This window comes from Rhamphochromis sp. 'chilingali' (assembly GCF_963969265.1).
Source record: "Rhamphochromis sp. 'chilingali' genome assembly, chromosome: 2".
In the NCBI taxonomy this organism is placed as follows: domain Eukaryota; kingdom Metazoa; phylum Chordata; class Actinopteri; order Cichliformes; family Cichlidae; genus Rhamphochromis; species Rhamphochromis sp. 'chilingali'.
In genome coordinates, this window is record NC_137930.1 from 2,279,293 (window position 1) to 2,301,896 (window position 22,604).

At 42.2% G+C, this 22,604-nt stretch overlaps 1 protein-coding gene across 1 annotated transcript; it reads left to right on the forward strand.

Annotated features, from left to right (window-relative positions):
- Positions 1-1,384: 1,384 nt before the first annotated feature.
- Positions 1,385-11,299, forward strand: LOC308391834 (mixed lineage kinase domain-like protein). The gene is made up of 11 exons (XM_080874591.1): positions 1,385-1,454; positions 7,754-8,186; positions 8,357-8,434; positions 8,575-8,752; positions 8,918-9,018; positions 9,194-9,329; positions 10,190-10,274; positions 10,354-10,496; positions 10,752-10,801; positions 10,898-11,038; positions 11,139-11,299. Exons 2-11 carry the CDS (start codon positions 7,760-7,762, stop codon positions 11,192-11,194), a joined length of 1,395 nt encoding a protein of 464 aa, XP_080730717.1. The 5' UTR covers positions 1,385-1,454; positions 7,754-7,759; the 3' UTR covers positions 11,195-11,299.
- The last annotated feature ends 11,305 nt before the right edge of the window (positions 11,300-22,604 follow it).

Genomic DNA, 22,604 nt, shown 5'->3' on the forward strand with positions numbered 1-22,604 from the left:
CCCACTCCTGAAGACCTTCTATGACTCTGTGGTGGCTTCTGCTATCTTTTATGGTGTGGTCTGCTGGGGCGGCAGCATCTCTGCTGGGGACAGGAAGAGACTGAACAGGGTGATCCGAAGGGCCAGCTCTGTTCTAGGATGCCCTCTGGACCCAGTGGAGGTGGTGAGTGACAGGAGAACGGCGGCTAAGCTGTCATCCCTGTTGGACAACATCTCCCACCCCATGCAGCAGACTGTGACAGCACTGAGCAGCTCCTTCAGTGGGAGACTGCGGCACCCACGGTGTGGGACGGAGAGATTTCGCAGGTCTTTCCTCCCCACTGCTGTCAGACTCCATAATAAAGACTTTAACTGATCAAGCACACACATCCATACATATGCAATAATACTAAGTGCAATAATCCTTTCTGTCATCGTTGTATTTTTACTCAGTTGTATATAGCATTCGTATTCTATTTTTATCTTATTGTATATTTATTTTATTTTATTCTACTGTATATAGTATTTTATTTTATTCTATTCTGTACAGTTGTGTACTGTATTTATTCTTATTGTATTCTAATTTTTGCGTCATAACTTTTGCACTGTCCACTTCCTGCTGTGACAAAACAAATTTCCCACGTGTGGGACTAATAAAGGTTATCTTATCTTATCTTATCTTATCACTTTCTCTCCAAGATCCTCAGACTACCATGTCCTGGATGCCTGAGAACCTACTTGAACATAGTTCAGATTCTTCATCACTTTTCTTCACTTCATAGCCTTCTTCCACTTCTGCAGGTGGCTGATGTGCTTTTTCAGAGAAAGGGTAGCATGTGCTCTAAATATTGACAATATTTTCTATATCTTCTAACCCTGGATCTTCCTGAACATTGATTCTCCCTCCTCATTATACTAGAGGACAATATGTGCTTTGTCCTACTGGTCATTGCTTTGCACAACATGGTAAAAAAAAGTATGCTCATCAAAGTATGCAAATCTCCAGTGCAATGGAGGCTTGTGAGCTACTTTCTGTGTATGTATTATTGTAGAGTCGACCTTACAGTACGAAGCACCTTGATGCGACTGTTATTGTGTTATATTATTCAACCTTTCAGGTTTGTCCTGGCAGGCTCAGGAAAGCCAGCAGGCTGCCCTGAGTATCCTCTACTTAACTCAAGTGACTCCTGGAGGCAGGCGAGGTTTGCATGAAATAAAAAGCTTTTTGTCTGTTGAGGTCATTTTGTTTAATAGTAACAACAGAAATCCCTCTGGTGTCTTTTCATGAAGACGTTTAAGTGCCGGGCTCGGGTGTGGCTGTGCAGTGTGCTGCTTCTGGGACATAGTGACTCATGCAGGCGTGTTAACCACGGTCGCTTAGCTGGGAGACATAAACAGGAAGCAGGAGCTACTTTCGTTTTCTTGTGGTGCTCTGACAGCAAACTCCTGTGAAGAAGAGCAACTTTAACTCAGAGGTAAACGGTTTTTCTGCATTTTTCTGCTCTTTGCTCACAGCTGGTCTGTTTTTGGACAGTACTCCCCGGATTATGGCGTTTTGCTGTTTGTTTGTTTCAGCCTCTCTCAGTGAAACAGAGGAAAGCACGAAGCCAGAAAGCTCGTGTTTGGTGAAAAAGCGTTTGTCCGTATTTAAACCGCAGAAAGTGGCTTGTTGGCCTTTAATATGCGATGTATTCCGAGCTGAACTGGGACAAAAAAATCCGCGCTGGTGTTTTTGCTCCACGTGGCACAGGGTGACGTAACAAACCAGCAGCTGGATGCTGACGTCTTAACGCTGCTCGCCTGTGGAGCTGAAGGTTGAGGGTTCGACTCCTGACTGTGTTTTACACACTTCATTCTGTTTGCTCACCACGTTACTTTCACCTCCCTCGCCTCTTCCTCACTTCTCCACAGCTGGAGCAGCTACAGCCTGCTGTGACTGGGAGGCCCGGTTACTGGTTGTTGCCAGCTGTTACTGGTTGTTTCTTTTCCTGCTGATCGCGGTGCAGCAGCTAACGGCCGCTAACCTGTCATTCATTCCACACATTCTCAGCATCTATTTTTAGTTTCTATTGTTTTCTCTCAGATTATCAGCTCCATCTTTTCGCCACTTCTTTTGCGAGTGAGTGCACAGCGAAGTTAGGGGTGGGGTCTGTCACATAAAAGAGATTTCATAGGACAATCCAGTGTCAGTAATGAAAATGAACCAACGGGATGCTGTTAGGTGCCCGGTATGCCACATTACCAGTTGAGCTCTGAATGTTTCCCTCATGAATGATATCAGTTCATCTGAGCTCCAAACATTATTCCTGTGAGCAGACGCTGCAATCAGTGTTTGGCAAAGTCACTTTTAAATGTGTTTATTTATCCAGTTAAAGTCTGTAAAGTCTCACTGACATTAAAATGTCTTTCTTAAGAGAGACGTGGCCAAGAGGGCTGCAGAAACTGCAGCAAGTCTAACAACAGTTCTGTAAAGATATTTTAATCCGCCAAAAAGAACCAGGGTGGTTATAATGTAGGTGAAATAACACAGTCATTGTAAAAAAACTAAGGTCATTTCTTTATAACCCCTTTGTAAATCCTGTTCACTAAACTCTACTTACCAAGTAAACACATTACAGATAAAACCTCTGGGACCCCGCGACAGGTGAAAATCCATCAAGTAGAAACCATATGTTAATTTTATTATTTGTAAGCCATAAAAACCCTCTCCACACTCTTAAAAACCCTAATATGTCCCTGTTATTAGTTTTTTAGACTATAAAATGCTTATTTTATCACAAAAATAATTACATTTTAAAAAGGTAAAAGTACCCAGGCCTCCGGGCCACAGAAACCTGGGATATAAGGACATTTCTGCTGCAGCCTATAAATTTACAAGTTCAAGTTCAAAGTTTATTCACCACATGCAGTGGCAGGTTGCCCTGCAGTGGAATGAACCCGCCCCCCCGACCTTACACACACAACACAGACATCACATGGGGATACAAGTCAGAGAATGGTTGCATTACAGAAAACCACTGAAATGTACACTACAATGCAGGGCTGGACTGGGACAAAAAATCAGCCCGGGCATTTTGACTAGAGACCGGCCCACCAAAAATGTGACGTCATTCAGGGGTAAAACCGCAAAGGATTCTGGGAACTTGTGGCAAGAGGTACTAGCACACGCAGGCTTTCAATTGAACTCAGTTACACAGCGATAAAAAGAAACACAAAAAATGGCAAGAAGCTGTTGTATTATTAACTGCAATAGTGATTGCTCGTATTTAAATTGCTATGAGTAACTTGTTGGGCTATAATATGTGAAACATATGTCAAATGCATCCCTCATGGATGACATAAAGTCATCTCTCCATCTCTCCATAGACTTCTCCACTTTTGATAAATCAGCCTGGTGCAACATGTAAGGATTGGCACAATTTGTTAAGATTTTGAAGAGTTTGAGAAACTAACCTTAAGCATAAAATAAAATTTACTATCAGTAACTTCATAGCACCCGCCCAGCAGTATATAAACTCCGTCATGCTAGCTAGTAGCAGTACCAGTTATTCTAAGCGACTGTAAAAAGTCAGCACAACGAAAACAAACTACAACTAAACTTGGTTTATATCTGACACAGATAGACAGCAGGGCCCTATTTCAGGAAGCCGGTTTAGAAAACTCAGAGTGAAAAACGATACTCAGGGTTGAGTAACCCCGAACTGTCCAACTCGGAATATTCGGTTTCAGAAAGGCTGATAACAATTAGTTCAGTCAACGCGGAGTTGCTTTAACCCCAAATTAAGCGCGCGCACGAGGATACATAAAGCCCTGATAAGCGGAGCACAGATTAAGCGAGTCACCATGGAGACGGAGGGAAAGAAGGCGCGGTCAATGTATTTTACAGCACTTGAGGCCGAAATTCTGATGGCAGCATATGCCGATAACATGCAAATTCCGCGGAAAAAAGTAACACAGGCTCAGCTGCAAAAGAAAGGGAGCATGCATGGCAAAACATAGCCGACAGAGTCAATGCGTGAGTGTTAATTTAAACATTGATCGAGGGATTTCCACCCATTTAACACGTTATTTTATTATATTTTATTTTATTTTTTATTTTATACATTTTATTTTGTGATGTGGTGTGAGCGCAGGTGCAACCCAACAGGCCCCAAACGTTCCTGGCAGCAAGTAAAAATGAAATATAAAAATATAGTCCAAACAGGTAAGGTGTAATTGTATTATGAGCCATAGTGCTTGGTCTGTTTGTCCGATGTAAATCAATTGCAGTTAGAGGCTACATTAATTTCCCCTCTGTAAGCACTTATTGAAATTATCTGAGCACATTACAAGTACATATTTGCTTACTCTGTATGCTCAAATGTGACCCGTTATAGCCAACAGAAAAAAAGCGGAGGCCCGAAAAACAGGTGGAGGTCCTCCACCACCACCACTCACAGAGCCTGGCCACTTGGCTTCCACATTTGTGATAATGTTGGCAGCATCACATATGATCTTCACAGTGCAGAGAACACAAATTAGCATCCATTACTATAATGAAATAATTTGTTAGTTTGAAATGCTACAGGGAACTATGTACCTGTACATTAATGCTGTGGAAAGACTTCCTGTTCACATAGTCTCCTTCATTTACTGAAGGAGCAATGATTGGAATGTGAGTGCCATCTATACAGCCAATCACGCCTGGGAACCGTGAAAATAAATGTAAAATTTAAGTAGTAGTTCAAATATCACCACATCATGAATTAAGTTTTGGTCATCCTGATACCTGCAATTTTGTGGCATCCCTCTTTGATAAATCTTGTGGGTCTATGACCGGGGAACACCACAAACGAGTACAGGAGACGTTTCAGTGCAACTGTAACATTCCTGACTGCCCGACAGACGGTAGCCTTGGAAACGTGCTCAGCGTCATCGATATTATACAGAAAGCTCCCGTTTGCAAGAAACCGAAGTGCGATACAAATAATATGTACAGAACTGAGAGGATGTCCGCGATGTGTCACATGAGCAATATTAGGCCTGAGGATGTTATTCAAATAAATTATAGATTGTGCTGAAAAACGGTAACGTTCACACAGGAAATCATCAGGAAATGATAAAATGTCCAAACGCGCTCTGATCACTCTCTCCCGGCGGAGAGCTCTGCGGAGAATTTGGGCTTCAACATCTACTGGCTCTTCAAGGAAGGGGCACGCCATGTCTGACACTTCCTACTGTCAGGTTTCTGACAAAGAGGCGGAGACAGTCAGGGTTAGTTGAAGTAAACCTGCTAGGGGGCAGGTTTACTTCATGGAGTGTGTCGTCATAGTAACTCACTCAGAATTAATCTAAACTCGCTTTGTGAAACCGAAAACCCAGAGTTTCCGTTAACTCAGGGTATACTTACTCAGAGTTTGCACTAAACCGGCTTCCTGAAACAGGGCCCAGGTCATAACTTCTTACCTGAAGTTCAGTTCCTCTGCCACTATGACCGGCGGCCGCCTCGGTCTCTCCTCCTCTTGCCTCCCCTTTCCCTTATCCACCTGCTGGCCTCCACCACTTGCTGATGTTGCTAAATCTGTGGAAGCTATGCCATAGCTACCGCCAAACAATTCAGTTATTTTTACACATTTGGCAGCGTCTGCCTGAAGGGCTTGTTTCTTTTTGGCCCTAATTTTTTCTGCACCTCCTTTCCTTTTTTTGTTCTCCATTTTCTTTAGTTTGTCTATAAGATTGCTAAACAAGGGGGAGGGTGCATCCGACCTCCTCGGCTGTAATTGGTCCAGCCCAGAGTCGATCATGACCAATTGGCCAATCCAACACCTTTCATTATTTATACCCTTCCAAAAAAAAATCGATCGGCCCATAAAAACAAAAAATCGCCAGCGGCCCACCGGGCAGATGCCAGAAACCTCGGGCATACCCGATGGCCAGTCCAGCTGCGCTACAATGGGAAAGTACAAGAGGAAAAAAAGAGACCTCTGCTCATGCTGGGCTATAGGAGGACAGCATGAGAACAGGAAACAAAATAACTCCTCTGCACAGAAAAGCACATAAATGTCCACAGTACAACATTATGGAGCACGTGACCAGCAACAGGGTTGGGTAGGGGGTAAGGAGTTCACCCAGGCAACACAGCAGCCATCCTGCCACTGCGCCGACTCTCCAGCGCGGGCTCAGACCCGCCTCGTGTTCCCAGGAGGCAACAAGCATCGAAGGCATTGGAAGGGGAGGGGGGATATGTGAGTGCTTATCAGTGTAAGTGTGTGTGTGTGCGTGTCCATAGTTCAGCTGAGACAGTGTCCTTCGCCCTATCAGGCTAATTAAACAGTCTGCTAGCCAACCCAGGTGGCCTTGCATGGGATGGGAAGAATAGTCATCACACAGACGTTATCAGGGAGTTGTTGTTCGGCTCCAGCCTTGGGCCTGAGCAGCTGGCGCCGTGGTGTCCGCATGTTGATGTTGTTGATTTTTCTTTTATGTGAGCAGCTGAGAATTTCAAGCTACTCTTTAACACTCTGACACTGGTCTCTCAATCTCCCGTTGTAGAGCTGCGAGCCTCCCCATGATGGTATCAAACTTCTGGTCCGTGGTGTTGTCATTCTTGTGATTCTGAGACCTCACAACTGCAGTGAGCCGTTCTGCGATGTGATCCAACTTTCGCTCAAGGGTCTCATTTTGAGCAGGCCTCTCTTTGATGTATCCCATCAAACGCTCAATGGTGTTATTTTGAGTCTTAACGGCAGCTGTAAGCGTCTCCAAGGTGTTACCCATGCTGGGTTCGTTGTGAGAGGTCGCGCCTCGTCCCATCGCTTCAATCCCAGCGGGCAGCCTTGGGGGGGTTTGAACAGCCGGTTCCGCTCTCTTATTTCTCCGATAGGTCAGGGCCAAGCCAGCTCCGATCAACAAGAACCCTGTTATCATGGTTCCGAATAGGTAGATATCTTCAGCGTCCTCGATCGACAGTCCCGCCAGACACAAGATCCTCCAGGTCTGCCACCCATCCATCGTGTATCCGGCAGGGAAAGTCCCTCCAGGGCACTCAGGCTCTCCCGAGCCCAGACTTCTCGTTGAGAAAAGGGTGTCAATAGCATTCAGAGAACAGTTGATCAAATCCATAATTCTTTTAGGTTTTAGAGAACGACAGTGACAGACTGTTCCAGGGAAACTAATGCACACGAGACAAGACAAGGACACAAGAGGCTAAGCAGGGAAGATAAGGGGAAGGAGGAGAGGAGAAAAAGTGCGACCGCCTTCGCTGAGAGCCAAACGAGCCAAACAGATAAATTCATGATGTAGCGAGTCCACAAAAGCCAAATCTGTGTGGTCTTTGTGTGTGGATCAACACTGGAGAGTAATCCAAGGTCTTGATTTGTCTTTGAGAGGTAGCTGCAAAGACATGAAGGCGTGATGCCAAAGATGAAGGAGCAACAAACTAAGACTTACTGAGACGTGAGAGGAAGGACTAAAAACCTACTTGGTTACACACCATGTAATATTGTCATAGTTGCTGGCTTTGGTCCCAGGCTTTCAGCTACGAGTTTGACTCAAAAGTATCTTTCCTTTTCACAAGTGAGGAGAGAGTGGAGCTGGAGACAGATGGGTTGGTGAGGGGTCTGCAGGACTAAGTGGGTGAGGAGCTCTGAGCAGCTCAGAGCAGAGACACGACTCTTTCACATTAACAGAAGCCAGTTGAGTTCAGTAGGACGCCTCCTGAGCATTGAAGCATTGATGGATGTGCTTTGATTTGTTGCATTTTTCCTGTTATAAACTGTCCTCTCTGTCTCTTCAGCTCATCATGGAAACAGTAAAGCCCTTCTTTTCTGCTGCCACAAACATCTACAAGCTGGCTAAAAAGGTGAAGGCCAACAAAAAGCGCTGCCAGCGGATTTCGGTCCGAGTCAAAGCCCTCGAGGATGTGGTGAAGTCCATCACAGAGTTCTCTCCAGAGGTAAAGAAAGCCGTCGAGGAGCTGATCCTAACTCTGGAGTCAACACAGAGGCTAATTGAAAAATACACGGCAGCCAACTTGGTGGAGCGCATCCTGAAATCGGGCAGCCACGGAGAAGAGTTTGATACGGTGAGCGAGCGGCTCAACGATGCTTACCAGGCCCTGTGTCTAGCTCTGCAATCAGAACAGAGCAAGATGCTGTACGAGGTGTTTAGACAGAGAGAGACAGAAGACGAAATGGACGGGAAGGAGGACGACACGGAGATGACCAAATGTGAGGAGAAACTGAATTTGTCTTTAGAGACGTTCAAGCAGAGCTCTTTAGTGTTTTGATCCTGGTTCACCAAAGCGGATTCTGTTCCTCTCAGTGTTTCCACACTTAGAATAAATCCTGTTAGAGCGTTTGGACCAGACTCAGAGTTTGTGTTTCTCTCTGTTCTTCAGTGCTGATGGACTACATGAAAGAGCAGCAGGAGAAAACCAACACCATACTGAGACAGCTGGACAAAGTGGTGCAGATGTGTGAGTACGACATCGCTGAGCGGCCCTGCGCAGAGTTGTGTCATAAACAAGTCTGTGAATGGTGACTTACTGACAAAACACACATCTTATGTTGAGAAAGTGGGATTTATCATTGGAGTCTTTATCTTCTTTGTTCACAGTGAATAAGCCCAGTTTCAGCAGCGTGGCTGTGCGACAGATTAAACCAGATGAACTGAAGTATCAACATCCCAAAAAGCCCTTCAAGACAACAGCGAGCTGCGAGCTCTACAAAGGAGAATATCAGGGATTCCCAGTGGCCATCAAGAGATACCTCGACCCCATGAACACCAGTGCACGGTCAGTGCCACAGTTCAGCCCCATACTGGGAAGAAACACAGGAAAATAGTCCTTCCCATTAGAAAATAACACACACATTCACTTATATGCTGTTCCAGCTCAGGCTCCCAGTGCTCTCTGTGTCCTGCTGTATTCACTGCCATCAAACATTTTCTCCACATCCAGAGACGTGAAGTCTATTTTCAACAAGGAAGTCGACACCATGAAGCAGTTTGAGTCGCCCAACATCCTGCGAATGTTTGGAATCTGCATCCAGGATGAGAACGGTGAGCGCGTGAACACAGAGGTCTGCGTGTCCACGTCGGGGGGGGGGGGGGGGATCCTCACGGTGGACCAGAGTGTCTGTTACACGCTATCCCCACATATAAATACGTGAAAACATCACAGATAAATACACTCAGTGACAAACCTGTAATAACTTGTCCTTGTGCCTGCCTGTAGGACCCAAGCCTCAGTTCTTCATCATCATGGAGTACTGTGAGAAAGGAAGTCTTCGCCAGGTTCTGGACTCTGACCTCACTCTGACCTGGATCAGGAAAGCTCACATGTGTTTGGATGCAGCACGAGGACTCTATCGGTCAGTGTGTCTGCTTTATTACAGATTCTAACCTAAACTCCAAACAAGTTGGGACCCTGTGTAAAATGTAAATGAAGACAGAAGGCAACGATCTGCAGATCTCATCAGGGTCAGAGTTATTTTATCTACAACAGCACACAGAAAAAGTTGGAGGCTGGAACAGTAAGTGGTGCTACGAGGAAAAGATGGAGGAACATTTTGCACCTAATCGGGTTAATGAAGAGGCGAGGGACCATCCCGCTCGTTATCAGTGCTTCGTTCAAAGTCTCTGATGGGTTGGGGATCGTATCAACGAAACTGGCAGCTGGCACATCTGGAGAGGCTCCATCAATGCTGAAAGGTATATACAGGCTTTAGAGCAACATATGCTCCGTCCAGGGAAGGCCTTTATGTTTCTGCAGGATGATGCTGAACCACAGACTGCATCCGTTCCAACAGCACGGCTTCTCAGTAGAAGAGTGCAGGTGGCGACGCGGCCTACCAGCTGAGAACATCTGGAGCATCGTGAAACCAAACACAGAACGAAGGAGACCCGGGAGTGTTCCTCTCCCAGAAGTACGGCAGCCTCAGTTCACACAAAGTTACAGGCTGTTGTTAAAAGAAGAGGAACTCTACACAGCGGGAAACACGGCCCGACTTTTAGGAGATATGTTCCTGCCCTCAAGTTCAAAAGGAGCCAATACTTTTTCTTTGCATTGTAAAGTTTCTCAGCTGAAACCTTCGATATGTTTTCTGAGTTCTGTGAGTAAAGTTTGAGGTCTGCAAATCATTGCATCTTCTTTAGAGTTGGGCAGCTTCACAGTGACCGTGTCGTTCATAGAGTCATGTTGGTGATGATGACTTTACCTGTCGTATCTTAGACTGCACAACACAGAGGAAAAATGGAGGGTTCACGGGTCCATCAACAGCAGCAAGTTCCTGGTGACTAAAGACTACACCGTCAAGGTACTGAAGGCAATGCATGCTGGGATTCCTTGCAGCTGAACATATTTGCTTCATGTGACGGTTTGGTTGTCGTTTCCAGCTGGGAGGTTTCAGGCTGTCGAAAACAGAGACGTCTCTGAAAAGGCAGACGGAGGACAGAGCCGTGAGGTCGCTGTGCTACCACTGTCCCGAGAAGTTCCACGACGCCAGCTTCAGCTACTGCAAAGAGTGGGAGATGTACAGGTGAGACCCCACGGCTGTGGGTCCACAGAGGTGTGCTCAAAGGCCCTCAATCATAAACTTTCTAAAAGATGGACTTAGCTTGTGGGTCTGAAAGTGAAGCTGATGTAGAAGTGACTTACATGTGCCATCGGAGCGAGACTCCTCTGGTTGGGGGTTTGTGTGAAAACAGCTCCTGGCTGACCTCAGAACACTTTACTGATTTCAGACCTGCTGTGGTTTGTCAAATGATCAAATTTCCTTTTGAACTTGTTTCAGTTTTGGAATCATCCTGTGGGAAATTGTAACCTGTAAGAATCCTTTTGAAGGTTTGTGTCTAAACTACACTCACTGCAGATTTAAACTAAGATTTGGAGTCCTCTCCATCGACTTCTCCTCCTGACGTGTCTTCAAATGTCTCGTAGGTTTTTCAGATGAAAAAATTTATCAGAAGGTGTATGAAGAGAAGTATCAAGAGCCGCTTCCTGATGACTGTCCTGCAGAACTGGGACAGCTGATCAACGAGTGCCGGGCCTACGACTGCTTCCAGAGGCCATCAGCTGGAGGTGAGTTCAGTTACTCTGTGACTGAGTACATGTGATTACTGTCACGGTGAGACTGAAGTTTCTGTTCATTATTACAGTCTTGATATTTTCTCCTGTGCAGTGCTGCTGGATAAACTGCGCAGTGTGGTGACACAACTGGAGGAACAACAAGACTGATTAGAATCATCCTGAAGAGGAAACACAACTCGGAATAAAACAGGAAGATAACTGTCAGGATCCGTGGGCGTTGACGTTAATATTTTAGTTTTTCTCATTATTGTATTTTCTACATATTCTGTTCTTTATCTGGAGTGCCAGAAAGCACTCTTGCCTTCATTCCACAAATGAAGGCAAGAAGCCTTCATGTCCCCAATGTTTTATTAGCTCTAAACCAGTGTTGGTCAAGTTACTTGAAAAAAGTAATCAGTAACCAATTACTGATTACTTCCTCAAAAAGGTAATCCCATTACTTTACTGATTACTTATTTTCAAAAGTAATTAATTACTTAGTTACTTTTTAAAAACACGATTTACAACCTGAATAGGTAATGAAGCGATAGATCTTTCAGCCCAATTCTACTTTTTCTGCATAATCCATCATACAAAATGTAATCAAATGGAAAAGTCTCTTTTTAAAACTTGTTTTATTAGTTTTAATCTTTTAACTTTATGCATCAAGCAAAAATTTAATTATATGCAACATTCTCTGCACGCTCATACTCTCTGCCGCACTCGACATATGATCCATTGTTGATCTGCACACAGCTGTTGTCACGAACGTCGCACTCGCTTACGTCACTGTCATGAGACATTCTCGCAAAAAAACGACGGTTTTAGTAACGCAGCGTTCCTACGGAAAAGTAACGGTAATGTAATTACCGATTTTGTAATAGTAATCCCTTACTTTACTCGTTACTTGAAAAAAGTAATCAGATTACAGTAACGCGTTGCCCATCTCTGCTCTAAACAGAGCGTCCAGGCCAAATCCCCGCCCCTCACTCACCCCGCCTCCAATGTTATTTTAAGGATGTTGAATTGTACATAAAATCAATATCAGACTCCACCAGCAAAAAGTCTCTCAAAACACAACATATATGTGAATTTTTTGTGAATCGTTTTTTTACCCCTGGTTATTTGTATTCATGTTCTATTCTCTTGTATACTTCATCTGTGTGTGTGTTGTAAACTCATTGTTTGTTTAACAAAGTTCTTGTTTTAAAAAAATTGTATCCTGTATCGCAATATTTTGGAATAAAAGGTTTATAGGATGTACTTAAAATAAATAAGAACAATCGACTTTGCCAGCAAAATCTAAATTGTGTTTTTGTTACTATTGATGCTGCTGAGAAATAAACATGGTTCCAATTAAATGTTTGTTGACCCTCTGGGTTTGTTCAAAAATCCCTTCAGCTTGTTCGTGGACAAAAGTGTCAGATTAGGTCTATTTTTTATTAGTTTTATGGGTTTTTTGATACTTTTTCTGCATAAAGTTCTTTTTTCACAAATATAAAATAGTCATTACGTTTTACATTTTTAACCCTTAAAACAACATTTTTTTGGTACAATATGCTTGTTGGAAGAAAACCTCAAAACTCACCATTTCATATATTAGCAGTGTTACTTGTGTTATTAATAGTAGAGTCTGGGACATGTAATTGATTACCATCAACATTGATTATTATGAGAGCAAAAAAGACAAAACTCCCTCTCAGCTTGTTCATGACCACAAATGGCCACCTTTTGTTTACGTTCACAAAATGCTACAAGATTAATATTTATTAAAACATTTTTCTACTTTGACCGAGTTGACTCTTTACATTAGCACCAGTCCTTGCCATCAAAACTTTATCCAAATCCATTTTTTACCCTTTAAATGCCTGTTAGATTATATATTACCAGTAACTTTTCAGATAAAAAAGGTAATAAAGTTCAAATTCTTTCACCATATCATTGATGAAACTAACTTCTTTTCATCTCAGCATCGGGGACAAGGCTGTTAATTGTTAAGGTCACCAGTGTGCGCCCCATTTCTTTGAGGATCACTCTTCAGTTGTAGGTTTTAGAGGACTCCTACTACTGTGAAGTGGTTTTATGGGACAAAGGCATTGTTTTCCACATCATCCAGGAGATTGTAGAAAAGAGCAGTGATGCCCTTCTTGCCTTCTTGCCAGAAAATAAGTGATCTGGAAGCTGTTAGGCTTACTTACAGCAGCGGCCCTTTCTGCACCTGCACACATTTACGAACAGTGTTTGTTGCTGTTTGTGTTGCAGCTTTGATTCTTCTTGTAATTTGGTTTAAAACAACAACAACAACAACAACAACAACAACAACAACAACAAAAAAAAAAAAACCTACAATTTTCATGTGCTGAGTTTACAATGAAAGTAATTTTACCTAAAGTGTCAATAACAGGGAATTTAAAATTGTTATAATGGGTCAATTGGCCAAAAGTTGCCATGATAGATAATATGATGCTTAGTGTATATATTTTTTATGTATTTAAGAAGCTGAAGTTGAACACTATAAACGCTAAAAACAAAATCTAGACCATTGGGAAGTTTAATTCCATTTGCATTAACACAGCAAAAATGGTCAAAAATAGAAAAGTGAGGTGGCTACAAATGGCCAGCATAGAGCCCAGAGGGTTAATGTGTAAAATGTATAAAAATATTATTGATTACAAGGTAATTGTCAGGGCTCTGTGTGCGGGCAGGTGGAGAATGTGGATCCAAGTGCAGAACTCAAACACTAACTTGAAACTCAAAACCACAGCTTTATTGCTGGCACCAATAAAACAGGAACCAAACATGAAACCACTAACTGGAACACACAGGCAGGATCTGAGGGTACGACGCAACAGGGAGCACAGGAAAACACAGGGCTTACATACACAGGGGAGTAATTAGGAAATGGGCAACAGGAGGGAGACACAGCTGGGAGAAAATAGGCTAACGAGACAGGAGAAAGGTAGGCATGAAACAAACACACTAACACATAGCAAACCTAAACAAAAGACAAGGCAGAATAAACAAGAATATAAAGAAACACACAACACCGAGTCCTCAGACTCAGGACCACGACAGTAATACATTACTGTTAATAGCAACAAGCTTTTTATTTTGAAGTATGGACATGGAAACAAGTGAACAACATTTTGAAATAATTTTAATTGGATTTTGTACACTGAAAAAAAAATAACAAGACATAAAGAAACCAAACAGCCAGTGCCTTCATCTGTCCGTTACATGTCAAACATCGCATTGACCCGTAGTCAGCACATGCTTTTAAAAAGAGCTCCATGTCCTCTGCAAACTGAAAAACAAAGAGGAAGAAGTCCCTTGTTCCAGTGTCTCCTTCCTCCGACATGTCTCTTAACCCTCTGCTGGTCCTCTTTATTTAAGGACAGATATTTTGGCATTGTTACGTGTCCACAGAAAAGTGCCTTATTTTGAACAACCTGCTGCACAGCAGGAGGCAGATCTTCAACAACTGCTGGCTCCTGTGTCGGGCAAACGGGGATATAAACTTAGCTATTCTCTGATGCAGGACAGTTATTTTAACAGTGAGTCAAGTCTCACTAACCATGTAATTACACTAGTGTTTAAAGTGAACACTGGCCTGACTGACTTCCTGGAACTTGTGCTTTTATTAGTCTGAAAATGGGCACATGTTGTGCTTCCTCTCTGTGCAAGAAGCTTAACAGAAAATGTTGATATTGTTAATGTGTCTAAACCTTGACACAACATAGTGCAGAAGTCAAAATATAAATTCAATATGAAACATATTTAACAACTTTCAAAAGATTCAAGACTCCATTGCTCTAAAATGAAACAGAATACTTACTACGGTATAATCAAATGGTGCATCCAGTGCCACTGTCACGACGTACAAGGTGGACTCATGCGCAGGACTCCGGGGATGATGTACACAAGAGAATTTATTACAGAACAATGTCCAATGAGTGTATAAACACAGATACGGGGCAGTGCTATGTACAAAAGGTGAGGGGGGCAGGGCTCCGGGGAAGATCCAGGGGAACACGCTCGTCTCTCTCCACACAATCCAGACACGAATCCACTCGCACACCAGGAAAACAGTCCAGGGAATCTGTACACAAAGAGACGCTTGTTAAATGCTGAACACACACTGCATGGGAAAATACTTGCTGGGGCGCTCGACTTTCACTGACGCAATTCTCACAACGATCCAGCGAAGAACAGCCGTTGCTTCCCGTCTTAAATACCACACTGATGAGGCACAGGTGTTTCTTCCTCCGAGGGCGTGAACCCATAATGAGTTCAGCCCTGGTGAGAGAGAGAGAGAGAGAGAGAGAGGGGGAGACAGCTGATCAGCGACCAGCTGAACCCCCACAAAAAACACAAATTTCATTGTTTTGAAGCTTAAATTAAGTTTGTATGAATCTCAAGAAACAGAAGAGAAAAATAACAATTAGCATGAAGCTCCCACAGTCAGTTCCAAAGTCTTGGTCTGTAAAATCCTGTATTACATTGAAAATAAAGACTCATTAATAAAATCCCTTCAAAAAAGACTGGCATAATTAATGTCACCATACACTCAAACTACCTGCAAGTCAAAGCTATTTTCACTGACCACTGCCCGGGAGAGAAGTTAACAGCATCATGACGGGGGTCAAATGTTAATTGCTAATAGCACCAACTTTAAGCCTGAGGACACGACCTCGACGCAAAATGAAAAAGTACAGTCACGTGCTCACAGTTGGTCAGTGTGTTACACACAGCAGTTTCAGCTTTATTTTCAGGTTGGCATAATTTATAAACTAACATTTAATGTTAGTGTTTTATGTTAAACTAGAACATTGTGAAGAGCCTACTTATGTCTGAAACAGCTAAAGACAGCATCACTGACTTGATCAGAGTGTGAAGATGAGACAAAGAATCAAATGGTGATGCATCAGGCTGATATAGTTTATAAGCATGTGAATGCACTCTATGTGTGAACACTCGAGATCAACAGAACATGATGCACTTAACCTGGAACGCTGAACAGGTTCCTGAAAACTGGAACAAACCAAAAGTGCTTATAAACATGTGACCTCATGGCCACCAAATCCTGCCTTTGTGTTTATTGGGTCAAGAAAGAGGATTTCTCTTTTACGTGGCTTCAGTACCTAAAAGACAGTTACTCATGACTTCAAACTTTGTCATTGCGAGTGATCATAAACAGACTTTTGAACACGTGTCACAAAAGTTTGAATACATCTCAGACACAGCAAATTTCTAACAGTTTGTATGTGTCAAAAAACTAAGACTTACACGCCGCTGGAAATGTTGCAGGCTTTGCACAGGTTTCTCATCACTCCAAGCTGAAGTAATTAGGGCAAACTGTACATGGAACGACCCCAGAGCTTTATGTCACGTATTCTGGAAACTACAAAGCAATGTTACCTTTAGCTTGGTGAGTTCGTCAAACAGACGGTCTTCTGTGACACTGCTAAGCTGCTAAGAACTGAAAATAGATTCTTCACACTACCTACAGAAAACGGTATGCTTTGACTTACAGTCTAAATTACTTTAAAACACTGAATAACTGTAAATAAGTTTTTGCAATCACTCACTTGGAAAAACCCCACGGCTTATCATTTCCAGGTGAACAGAGTTCCACAAACCTTCACTGTCATGCTCAGCACCAAAGTCTTCAGGGGGGGGGGGGGGGGCTTTGAGGTCACTCACTACAATAAATGGACTCATTAGGAACATGCACGTAACATACTCCATGAACTATAAACACAAATGTGCATAACACTTACCTACCAAGCTGAACACCCCTTTTCTGTGTAAGTCCATGACTACCACAGGGGGGTGAAATCCACAGTTTATGCAGGTCTACATGTGATCTGTGTCAGTCACAGCCTCAAAATGGCAATAAGCATGAAATACGGTACGGATTGAGTCAATGATCCTTTACATGGTTCTGTAATATAATACAATATAATAACAATAGGGCAAAGAAGACTGTGATTAGGCACCAACACAACATTTTCATACACACAAAAGCATTTTTAAAGAAATCTTCAGGTGAATCTTCTGTGGTTTTGGTTACCTGGGGTGTTTGTACTCTTCTGTTTCATGGTTCATGTTCCTATGTTCTGTGTCCCCCAGTCTGTGTTAAGGTTGTGGGTTATGTCATTACATGTATGTGCTTCCTGTTTTACTTTGAAGATCCGTGTCTGATCTCAGTATGTTCAGTTTACTTTTCCCCTGTCTCGTCAGGTCAGATTACTCCCAGCTGTGCCCTCCTTTTGTGTCTCATTCCCTCGTTATCCTTCTGTGTATTTAAACCTCGTGTCTGCCTCTGTTAAGTGCTGGTTTGTCTGTGTTGTTCCCCTTGGTCTCCCGGCTTATGTCCTCGTACCGCCCTGCATCTTGGTTTCTGGTTAGTTTTTTCCAGTTTAGGTTTTCTTAGTTCATGCTCACCCTCGCCGTTTCTGTTTGTATCCACCTTTTCACCTGCACCAGAGCTGCTGCATTTTGGGTCCTCCTTTCCTCCAACACCACACGGCTCGCCTCGGCAGCCGTGACAGTCTCAGCTTCACAAAGACGTAGGACTTAAATTTGAGCACAACCGTAGAATAACTGCAGATCTCAGGGAAGAGCTCGAAAATAGCAGGAAAGACAACGCAGAACTCATGAAAACTGTGGAAAATAATCGGCGCCTACTTAAAGTAGGTTCGGATCTTGCCACAGCGGCCATTGTTGTTCCTGCAGCTTGCTGGGCCATCTCAAAGCTTTTCGGATGAAGTAAATGATCCCACAGAGCGGGGATCACTCATCAACGATTGTGGTAATTGTAGATGTGGGCCAGTTACCCTTTAAAAACAGAAATGTTTTCGGGCCACAGTCCACCTTCATCCTGGCGTTGAAGGAAAAGGGAGTTTTTCCTGCTCATAGGGGATCATTTGACTGTTGGGGTTAAATTTTTGGAATTCATTTAATTGGCTTGAACTGAAAGACCTAAAAATTCAGGTGAGGGTTTTACATAGTGGAGAGCACTACATTTGTTAACTGCACTTTTTTGTATTTGTAGTTTTTGTAGTGCTTCCTACTACAAAAACTACAAATAAAAACCTAGCAGTTAGCAGCAAATCAAAAAAAAAAGAAAAAAGAAAATCCACTACTGCTCTGTAAGTTTACTTCAATGAACAATTGTATGTTTTTGTGGTAGATTATAGATTGTCCAAATATGTCAGAGTTTTTAAATTAGCACTGCATGAGATTTGCTGTGGCACAGATCAGTTCGTGTGTTGATCTGAGTCCTGTGATTTCCAGTCGTGATTTATTCCCAAGACAAAATCAAATCGTCCTCTGCTGCCGTGTTGTTGCACAATAAAAATGATGGAGGTGTCAGCCCTAGTTATTGTCTCAGATATGATGCTCATCTTATCCTATCTGATCTGTGTCTGTTGGATATGCATATCCACATAATTATGGATTATAGTGTGGATGCTGTAGGCACTATTGAGTTCCTGTTTCTCTTTCTACTTTATTTGTATTATTCAAGTTGCTTCCGTACGCTTTTTGGACTTGAACTACTAAAATTTTTGTGCGATTTTCACCATTCAAGTTTCACAATATTCCGCTATTTCTGGAGATGGGTGCTATGACTTCTGGTAGTTATGACTATTATATTTCTTAAAATATTAAGCTTTTTATGCAATTTTGTCCCATTTAAATGAATGGGAAATTTTTAAAAGTTCTGCCAAAACTTGCTGGTTTTTGAAACTTAACTACTTCCTCATACTTTCACGTAAAAACTCCATTCAAACTTTAAAATGTTCTCAAATTATTGGGCTATTCATGTATGATTCAGCTTTTTCATATCTTTTACTGTTTTTATGTAATTATGGTAATTTCTACCAAATAATATTTCTGCTAAATCATAGTAGCTGATTAGCTGACATGTGGATCCGAAGATCCACATTAGCCTACCTGGGGTTGAAAGTCTTGATAAATGCACGGCGTTTCGGCGGGTATACCGGCTTCCGCCAGTGTGACGCTTATTTTGAGCGATTAAAAAAATAATAGAATATAATTTTATTTTTATATTTCAATATCAAAATAATCTTCCAATTTAGAGCTACAAGTTAAAAAAGAACTAACATAAATAAAATACACTATAGCTAAATACTCCTAATTTATTTTCCCAAAACACGCGGAGCCGCACTATAAGGACTAAAGAGCCGCAGGTTGCTGTCTGTTAATGTCTGTAATATAAGTTCCGCCAGCAGAGGGCCCCGTGTCTTACGCATCAGTAGCCGACACCTCGCTAGCAGAAGAGTGGTGCCGAGCTGGTGCACCGAGTAGTTCCTGTTACTTGTTTGTCTGTTTTTACAGGTAAGCTGGGTTCCAAATAATACATATGTGATAGACAACAGAAGCAATCGAAAAGCTACAGAGCCAGTTCACGAGTTTAAGGGTTGATAACGATGAACCACCACCAGCTGTTGCTAAAAGCACCTTTGTTAGATAGCAAAGTATTTACATATAATTCTCCTGTTCATTGATCTGAGCATGCGCAGAATGATCCACAGCACTCCTTTGATCTTCTCAAACGATCATCGTGACGTCACGGTCGACATCACGTTCTCTGCCACACCCACCAAGACCTTAAATAGAGGATCTTGTTTAACAGTTTACATCAGAAAGAGCCAGTTGTTTTAGACAAAGCTACCCTTTGCATTTAAATCATTCAGAGATTTAACTTTTTGACACTTTTGAGCTTTAAACCTTTAAAGAAATGTCACAGGGAAGTGGAGATCAGTCAGACCCACTGCAGCGTACGAGAGATGAACTCAGGCATGAAAACGCACAACTCAGGGAAGGAAACGCACGACTCAGTGAAATGTGCATAGAATTCAGTCACAATGTCACACAACGCAGTCTAGAAAACACACGACTCAGTCGAGAAAACGCACAACTCCTGTTCATTGATCTGAGCATGCGCAGAATGATCCACAGCGCTCATTTTATCTTCTCAAAGGATCATCGTGACGTCACGGTCGACATCCCATTCTCTGCCACACCCACCAAGGGTTAGGGTTAAATAGAGGAGCTCCTTTAACAGTTTGGACAAAGCTAACTTTTGCATTTAAATACTTCAGAGAACGTATTTAACTTTTTTGACATTTGTTCGAGCTTTAAACCTTTAAAGGAATTGACGGAAGGGCACCACCAGGAGTGGAACCTGCGGCTTAATTTGACTCAACACGGGAAACCTCACCCGGCCCGGACACGGAAAGGATTGACAGATTGATAGCTCTTTCTCGATTCTGTGGGTGGTGGTGCATGCCCGTTCTTAGTTGGTGGAGCGATTTGTCTGGTTAATTCCGATAACGAACGAGACTCCGACATGCTAACTAGTTACTCGACCCCGTGCGGTCCGAGTCCAACTTCTTAGAGGGACAAGTGGCGTTCAGCCACACGAGATTGAGCAATAACAGGTCTGTGATGCCCTTAGATGTCCGGGGCTGCACGCGCGCCACACTGAGTGGATCAGCGTGTGTCTACCCTTCGCCGAGAGGCGTGGGTAACCCGTTGAACCCCACTCGTGATAGGGATTGGGGATTGCAATTATTTCCCATGAACGAGGAATTCCCAGTAAGCGCGGGTCATAAGCTCGCGTTGATTAAGTCCCTGCCCTTTGTACACACCGCCCGTCGCTACTACCGATTGGATGGTTTAGTGAGGTCCTCGGATCGGCCCCTGGCGGAGCGCCGAGAAGACGATCAAACTTGACTATTTAAAGAAATGTCACAGGGAACATTGAATAATCCATCTGGAAGCAGAGATCAGTCAGACCCACTGCAGCGTACGACATTTGAAGTTCTACGTGGTGTTATTAGACAAACCGCAGACCTCGTTGAATTTAACACACAACTCGGTCAAGAAAACACACCAGTCTGTCAGGGTCCTGAGTTGGAGTGACCCAGGGTCCCCGAGCAGTTATGAACTATATTGTGTTATGTATTTGTTATTCTATGCTTCTGTTTGGTGTTCCACTTATTGTGTGTGTAGACAGGGTGTCTGTATGTGTGCGTATATGTGTGTGGATGTCAAGCACCTGCAGGCCTGATGGGTGTGGTCCCACTAGAGGATTGGCCACGCCTGAAGCCCCACACACACCTGCTGCTGATCAGGCTCGTCGGGGAGCTATTTAAGAATCCGATTGAGCTCCCACCAACGCAGGATCATTGTGTGGGACTTCCTGTCAGTTCTCGAGCTGGTCTGTTTGTGAGTGTGAGCTTACCAGTGTAATTGAGGTTGCTAACGAGTTGGGAACACACGGGAATGTATTGTTGTGTATCAGTTTCGTCACTGTAAATAAACGCACTGTTTGCACACAAAGCTCCGCACCTGGGTCCTCATTCCCCTTCATCCCCACGGTCTGTGCTAAATACCGTATTTCTGCTAAATCATACTATTTCTGCTTAATTATAGTCTTTTTGTTAAATTATTCTATTTCTGTTACTTTATAGGATTTGTGATGAATACAGTATTTCTACAAAATCATAGTATTTTTGCTACTTTTAAATTTTTGTGCTAAGTACCGTATTTCTGCTAAAACATACTATTTCTGCTTAATTATAGTTGTTTTTGTTAAATTATTCTATTTCTGTTACTTTATAGGATTTGTGCTAAATATAGGATTTCTACTAAATTAAAGTATTTCTACCAAATCATAGTATTTCTGCTACTTTTTAATGCCTGTGTAAAATACTGTATTTCTGCTGAATAATAGTATTCCTGCTAAATCATAGCATTTCTGCTACTTTAAAATTTTTGTGCTAAATACCGTATTTCTGCTGAAACATACTATTTCTGCTTAATTATAGTGTTTTTGTTAAATTATTCTTATTCTGTTTCCTTAATAGGATTTGTGCTAAATATAGTATTTCTGCTAAATTAAAGTATTTCTACAAAATCATAGTATTCCTGCTAAATCATAGCATTTCTGCTACTTTAAAATTTTTGTGCTAAATACCGTATTTCTGCTGAAACATACTATTTCTGCTTAATTATAGTGTTTTTATTAAATTATTCTATTTCTGTTACACTTTATAGGATTTGTGCTAAATATAGTATTTCTACTTAATACAGTATTTCTGCTAAATCATGGAATTTCTGCTACTTTAAAATTTTTGTGCTAAATACCCTATTTCTGCTAAATCATACTATTTCTGCTTAATTATAGTGTTTCTGTTAAATTATACTATTTCTGTTACTTTATAGGATTTGTGCTAAATATAGTATTTCTACTAAATTAAAGTATTTCGACCAAATCATAGCATTTCTGCTACTTTTATATTTTTGTGCTTAATACCGTATTTCTGCTAAATCATACTACTTCTGCGTAATTATAGTTTCTGCCAAATCATAGCATTTCAGCTACTTTATAGGATTTTTGCTAAATATAGCATTTCTGCTAAATCATAGAATTTCTGCTATTTTTTAATTTTTGTGCTAAATACCGTATTTCTGCTAAATTATACTATTTCTGTTACTTTGTAGGATTTGTGCTAAATATAGTATTTCTGCTTAATTATAGTGT